This window comes from Trachypithecus francoisi, unplaced genomic scaffold (genome assembly GCF_009764315.1).
Source record: "Trachypithecus francoisi isolate TF-2019V2 unplaced genomic scaffold, Tfra_2.0 Lachesis_group5, whole genome shotgun sequence".
NCBI lineage: Eukaryota > Metazoa > Chordata > Mammalia > Primates > Cercopithecidae > Trachypithecus > Trachypithecus francoisi.
Genome location: NW_022681470.1, coordinates 11,505,227 through 11,512,055, shown reverse-complemented (window position 1 = coordinate 11,512,055; position 6,829 = coordinate 11,505,227). Strand labels below are relative to the sequence as shown.

The 6,829-nt window shown below is 46.9% G+C and overlaps 1 protein-coding gene across 8 annotated transcripts in view; it reads left to right on the top strand.

Annotated features, from left to right (window-relative positions):
- The first annotated feature begins 1,736 nt into the window (after window positions 1-1,736).
- Window positions 1,737-6,829, top strand: part of RYR2 (ryanodine receptor 2) — an 805,689-nt gene continuing 800,596 nt past the window's right edge. For all 8 annotated transcript variants that reach the window (XM_033200167.1, XM_033200166.1, XM_033200162.1 and 5 more), the window contains exon 1: window positions 1,737-1,925. In XM_033200167.1, coding sequence (XP_033056058.1) covers window positions 1,878-1,925 — 48 coding nt within the window. In that variant the 5' untranslated portion in view covers window positions 1,737-1,877. The remainder of the gene's footprint in view (window positions 1,926-6,829) is intronic.

Genomic DNA, 6,829 nt, shown 5'->3' with positions numbered 1-6,829 from the left:
GTGGTAAGAGTTTTTATATTATTTTACCTACCATCTGGGTAGAATGGAGTAATTAAGAAACCCGTCTCTGCATAGTTCTGAATAAAGTACTTTAAAACGTCAATTTGATATATTCTAAATTTGGAAGATCAAATCGTTTAACATTAAATCATGAGCCAATTTCAGAATACAGTCATTGCTCATGGAAGACTTTTACCCGACTTTTTGGGAGCTCACTGGTTGTTCGTTTAGAGACTCATAAGAGTAAACATTCACATAAATAATAATGGTTTAGGAGTTGGTTAGTCGTCATGGCTACAAGGATAGGTCAAGTTTTTAGGTAAGGTGACTAGTATACTTCCATGAGATAGGGCAAAACATTACTAGTTCCACCACGGAGAGTATTTATACACATATTGTCATTCTACTGGAAATTTACAAAACCTAACCCAATGCTAAAAATAAAATGCAAATTGCGCCTTAGACCACTCGGCCATCCTGACACGTAAAATGCAAATTGCATAGAACTCACTGGTCGATTTTAATAATGAGATAGACGCCACAGAATGTGAGACGTAGGTAAACGGACGCAAAAATCCTTGTTTTACAATGTCTGCATCTCTGTAGTACTGACATTTGAAAACTTTACTTTGCACATAAGTATGATAAATGAAAGCGCTGTGGACTAGGAACGAGAGACAAATGCTTTCTTGTCCAAATCGTCTCAGACTCTGTATTTTCTTAGTCATAGCCGTTTAAGTAGTTAAGTAGGCATTTGGTAGACTACTGCACGGAGGATTGCCAGGGCAGGATATTGCTACCTGCGGTGGAATGCCTGAATTTCGTCTCTCAGCAAGGATAATGGGTAGCATAGTCTGACTTTCGAATCCAGTGGTTCAGACTTATAGATATTATCCCATACTTTACCGCAATTCTTTGTTGAATTAAGGCTTGCACTTCGAATATAGACCATAAACTCCTGGGTCTGTCTTGTACCACATTGTCTGGCATAGGCGCTCACTATGTATTTGTTGAATGTTAACGTTCTGTGCACCAAAACCGTGCACTTTGCATCGATTATCTGCGAAAAGCATGGTACACTAAAACTAGATATTGAAGAATTCCCATGTTGGTCATGAATAGAGGTAATCCACGTTTAAAATACCAGGTGTTGGGTAATCTCTACTAGGAGATTAGCCACCCCGTGCGCCCAGGTGAAAGATATCATTCCATGCGATCCGCAGTGCTGTGGAAGTTAGTGCTCTAGCCCAGTCCAGGAGGAAGGGGCATAGTGCCCACGGAGCTTTTAACCTCGGAAGGGGCAGGGGAATGAGCCCAGGGACCCCAGCGGGGCGCAAGAAGGAGGCTGTGCGCTCGCCGGATGCGCTCCGGCCCCGATACCCAGCGCAGCCAGTAAGTGGCGCTGGGCCTCGGGTTTGGCGGCCCGGAGGAGCGGGCTGCGGATTACCTGCAGCAGCGGGGAGCCGGCGAGCTCCTCCCCGCCCGCCCCCACACCCCACCCCCACCGCAGCACTAACCCCGGCTCAGCTGGCTCGGCGCACTCGCTCGGAGGAGCCCGGACCGAGCGGACCGCCGGCTGCAGGCAGCTAGCGCGGCTGGGCTGCGGGGCTGCTTCACCGCGTCCTCCGGGCCCGGGCCGCCCTCCTCCCGCACAGTGCGGCGCGGGGAGGCCCCGCGCCTTGACCACCCCCGCCCGAGCGTCTGCGCCTCCTCCTCCGCTCTGCAGGCGGGGACAGCCGGGCGCTCGGCACTCGGCAGCGCGGCCCCCTCCCGCCCCCGGCTCCCGACAGCAGAAGCAGCGGGCAGCACCAGGGGCCGCCGCCGCCGCCGGGCTCCGTGGGGCTCGGGAGCCGGCCCCGGCCAGGAGGCGCGGAACCATGGCCGATGGGGGCGAGGGCGAAGACGAGATCCAGTTCCTGCGAACTGTAAGCGCCGTGCGTCGCGTGTGCTCCCAGGGGAAGGGGGCGCCAGGGCATCCACTAGCGGGGTCCGGGCAGAGTGACAGCGGGCAGCGGGGACTCGCGGGCGGGGCGAGGGGTGCCCCCTGGGGATGCGGGAGGAGCGGGCATCACCAAAGTGTGTGCAGGTGTGCGTGTTGGGGCGAGGGAAGGCAAGGGCGCGTGTCTGTGCGCGCGTGTGGAAAGCTAGAGGATGGAGCGCGGCGAGCCGGCGGGAGGCGCCCGGGCTCGGACCCGGGGCAAAGGGGACAGGAGCCTCGGAGCTGTGGGAACCGGGGGAGGAGGGGACGGCCAGTCCGGCCTGCCCGGTGGCAGGGCTGGGACCTCCTGGGCGGCCGGGGGCAGGGTGCAGAGCAGGGTGGCCCTTGGGGGCGCGGGGAGCAGCGGGGACTCGGGTCGTTTCTGGGAGTACCGCCGCCGGGGGGGTTTCTTGGGCTTTGGGGCTGGACCCGCGCGTTGTCACGGAGCGAAGACGTCGGTTCGCTTACTCCGTGTAGCGTGCAGCGCAGCTGGCCGGGGGCGGGGGTGATGGTGCAGGACGCCGCCCGGAGGTTTCCCCCAAGTGAAGGTGCTGCGAAAGCGGAGGAGGAGTCGCCTCCGTGGTCCCCGCGGTTCCCGGGGCTGGTGCCATCCATGGTGGTGCTGTGACCGCTTGCAAAGCGCGGAAGGCATGGGGAGCGAGTGTGTGTGTGCGTGTGTGCGCGCGCGCGCGGGGGTGGTGGTGGTGGTGGTGGTGGGGGGGGGAACATCATGAACGTGTCGTTCTCTAAATGCTGGCTTATTGCATGCCAAGTGCAGCAAACTCTGTGTGTGTGTGTGTGTGTGTGTAAGTGTAAGGGCAGGGTAGCTGCCCCACACTGGGTGGCAGGCAGGGAAAGGTTGGCTTCACACTAATACCGTTCTTTCTTCTTAAGTACCTCTTGGCACTGCTCCTTCCTTTCTCTGATTTGTTCGAACACTGCAGATACTTCCCAGGCTGAGGCATTGCTCGCCTCCAAGCTGGGACTGGAGAGCCTCTCCAGAAAAGAAAATGCCCTAACTTCCTCCTAAGAATAACCTAGTTAGCATCCTTTCAGTCGTTCCTTTTCCACTTCTGTCCTCCTTCCTGAAGGATGTTCCCTTGCAGGATTCCCCAGACTTCCCCAACCTAGAACTGCAGCTTCTGATGGTACTTCTTTCCTCAGCAGTACAAAAAGCAAAACAAAACACACACACACACACACACACACACACACACACAAAATTCCCAGTTACAGTTACCTATAATCACAGAAAATCGTAGAGATGGTGGAATTTTGGAAAATTAACTTTCAGGTGTGAAAATAGTCTTGATGTATTTGGGTACTAAACATATGAAAACAGCGAATTTGCACAGGAACGTTGTAAACGACTGTCTTTTCTCTTTTGCTCTTCTTCCTCCTCTTTTTTTCTGGAGTCGGGGGAAGGCAGTCATTTGTGCATTAAACGGACTGGGAGAAAGCTTTGGGAAGGATAAAAATCCAGGATCCGCATCAGATGGCAACCTAATAGTAATCCAACCGAATAGCTGCATGTTATGCACCATTGCATATGCTTTTTGAAGTACTGTTGGCCCAAGACCGGGCTTGGAAGAGGCTCTGCACTAATACCTTGGTCACGGTGTATATTAAGCCTGCTGGTAATACAGTTGTCTTTTTCATAGAAAATAGTCTATAAGGTTTTTTTATTTTTTTATTTTTTTTATTTTAAGTAATTTAAACCCCATTAGATTTTTCTCAGAACTAAGGACTCTTTATTCAGGTGGACAAATATAGTTGCTGCATAATTTTTCAATCAATTTGTATCAAACTGTATAGGGTTAAAATTAGCTGCGAAATTTTGGTAGGCTTGAGGCACTCAAGGGCTTCCTGCAGGCTTAACTGTTAAGCCGAGCTCATGGAGGTGGTGTTATCAGAATGCTTAATGGGCACCGAGGGAATGTGCTGGCTGATGGGGTTCTGCACATATAAAGTAATGTTAACTCTGTGCCACTCAGCAGCTGCCTGTCAGCTAGAGCAACACCTTTGATAAGTGGGTCCTGGGTAGGGATCTGGCAGTCCCAGGCTGCGATTTTTCTTTTTAATAAAACATCCATAGGTGGTTGTGCTGATGATAAATGACCTTGAAGGAGGTGGCACAGTGGAGCAGGGGGGATTGTTTTTTTTTAGGTATTGCATTAACATCTAAAAGGAAAACATGCCTTTCCTCACAATTTTCCAATTTTCATATGGAAATTCTCAAGTCCTTTACCAGCTTCTCCATCTATACACTGCATCCTTCCCTTCCCCGCCCTCCCTTTTTTTTCTCTTAATCTGAGAATGTTGGTGGTTCAGAGATGTTGATGGGGTTAATAATGGGGAGACTGTAGTATGGCTCCTACATTAAAGTCATTTCTTTTTTTTTTCTGAGGGCATTTATTTCTCTGTCATGTGCAAGCTTGTCAATATGAGTTATTTCTTCTTCTTCCTTCTTCCTTTCTTCCTTTCTTCTTTCTTCTTTCTTCTTTCTTCTTCTTCTTCTTCTTCTTTTTTTTAAAGCAAATAGTCCAAGGAGTATTGGGAATCTGTACATCTTGGTAAAACAGTTGTAGATGGAAGACTTCTTGATAGTGATGGATGAAGCTGTTTTGCATAGCAAAAGAAAAACAGTCATTAAGACACCGTCATTGTGAATTTGACTGGACATTTCATATGTTCTAATTAGAACGTCTGAATTATCTTGAGCAGATCACTGTCTATTGGATTTGTATTCAGCACCCCAGCACATTGAGGCATCTTTTTGACTACTGTCCACAGAAAGCTTTTTTTCTTTTCTTTTCTTTTTTTAGAAGAGTCTGAGATCACTGTTAAGGGAAGTAGAGGTGAAATCTTTGATGGGCTGTGTCTGTGAGTTATGTACGCTGCTGTAAATTAATTCCTCATTTGCAAAGGGGTTTTGTCACTGGTTCACTTGTACCCGTCTCTCTGGCATTTCTGTTCCATTTGCTGCTGCTTGTTGGCTCACATTCCAAATAGTTATGTGGATGAATGATCATCTTTGATTCGGTGGCTCCCCCATCTGCTGGAAACCTGCCCACTTGGGTCTGTTTATCTTTGAGAGAGATTGAAAGTATGTTTGTGTAAACTCTGGATATGATGGTACACTTATTTTATGAGAGAAAAATCCTATCATAAAATGAGCTGTCAGCTCGTAATGGATTCGTTCCCTGTCATATCCAAACATATCCATGATTTGGAATGTGTGTTTTATTTTATTTTAACGATTTTATTAACTTACCAATGTAACAACAAACTGTCATTTGGTATTTAAAAACATGCATCTTTTTAGTTATGGTCCTCTTTTTTTCCCAAGCAATCATATAGAATGTTATAGAAGATATTCCTCTGACTTTAGGAAAACCATGGTATAAAATGACCTTGGTCAGGGTTTTTTGTTTTTTGTTTTTTGAGTACTTTGTCTTTCTTTCATTTGTGCAAGCACAGTTGAGTTACCCTTGGGGTGTACTGTGTCATGTAGTTTTGTATTTGCCCGTAGATTGAGACTTAAAGTTTAGTCCTGGCTGTAAAAATGATGTTGATAGGAATACTTACGGTCTTCCTCTTGTCTTCCTTTGCAGAATGAAGTATTTCATTAGATTTCTTCTCAGTTCATACTTGTTCCATAATGACAAGAATCATCTTTAAATATACTCATCGATGAATAATGATAATTATGCAGTATAGATGCCGGTGTACGACATTGCATAGGAGGTTTGATGGGAATATTTAGCCCTAGTTTGTAGAGGTCCAGGAAGGTTAATGGTATGAAGTCAGTACTCAGCAGTGCACAACGACGACTAAAATTCAAATCTTAGGCTAATAGTGTTCTTTCCAGGAGAGAAAGGCTTCTGTATCTGCTGTTCAAGTATGTTTTAGGTTTACAGCAAAAGGATACCAAGTCAGTTTTCTCAGCTGTAGGAATGTCACAGAGTACAAATGAAAAGATGGAGTGAGCAGTGGAAATCTGCACTTTTTGCTCCCTTCATAATGAAGCTACAAGGAGCTTTAGATAGATATGCACTATGGTATTTTCCCAAGGAACTGATGCAAAGCCCACACAGGCTTACATCATCAGACTTATTTTATTTTAACTTAGAAATTAGCATGTACACATTGGCAGGAAGGGCAAGATCTAAAACACTTAGGGCACTAATTTATTTGACATTCAATTGTATTTGTGCTTTGGCTTCAGATAAGTGTTTTTATCACAGCTGAATTATCCAAGAAAGGACTCCAGCAGCACCGGGTGACTGTGCTTCTTTAGATAGCTTTCGGGAGAGAGGGAGAGGTGATGAAGCACACATTTGTCCTGAAACTCTGACATTGTGGGAATTACATTAATTCAGAAAACATTTGTTGGACACCGTCTGTATGCATAGTGTGTTAAAGAAGTATTCAAAATAAGTAGAGAAGTGGTTTGCAGCTGTAAATGCAAAGAAAAGATACAGAGGATGGCGTGGAACAATCAGAAGGGAAAAATGCATAAATAAACTCCAAAACATTAGGGTAGGAAGAGGCCTTTAGAAAACGTTACCCTGTCCACCCCATGCCTCTCTGATGGTGCAGATAAGGAAACAAAAGCTCAGAGAGCCAAGTGACTTGGCCCAGTGTCACACTCCAAGTTAGTGGCATTTAGTAATGCGGAGTATATGAAGATCTATGAGGAATTTCCAGAAAGGAGGTTTACCAGCACATCATTCTTTATAGAGTAGTTTTAAACCCACTTTTCCATTTTATCCTTAACTTGACCTTCATAGAGTTCCCTCTCCAAATCTGTCCTCTTGTCCTTCCAGCTAGTGAAAAGGAGGTTTCATT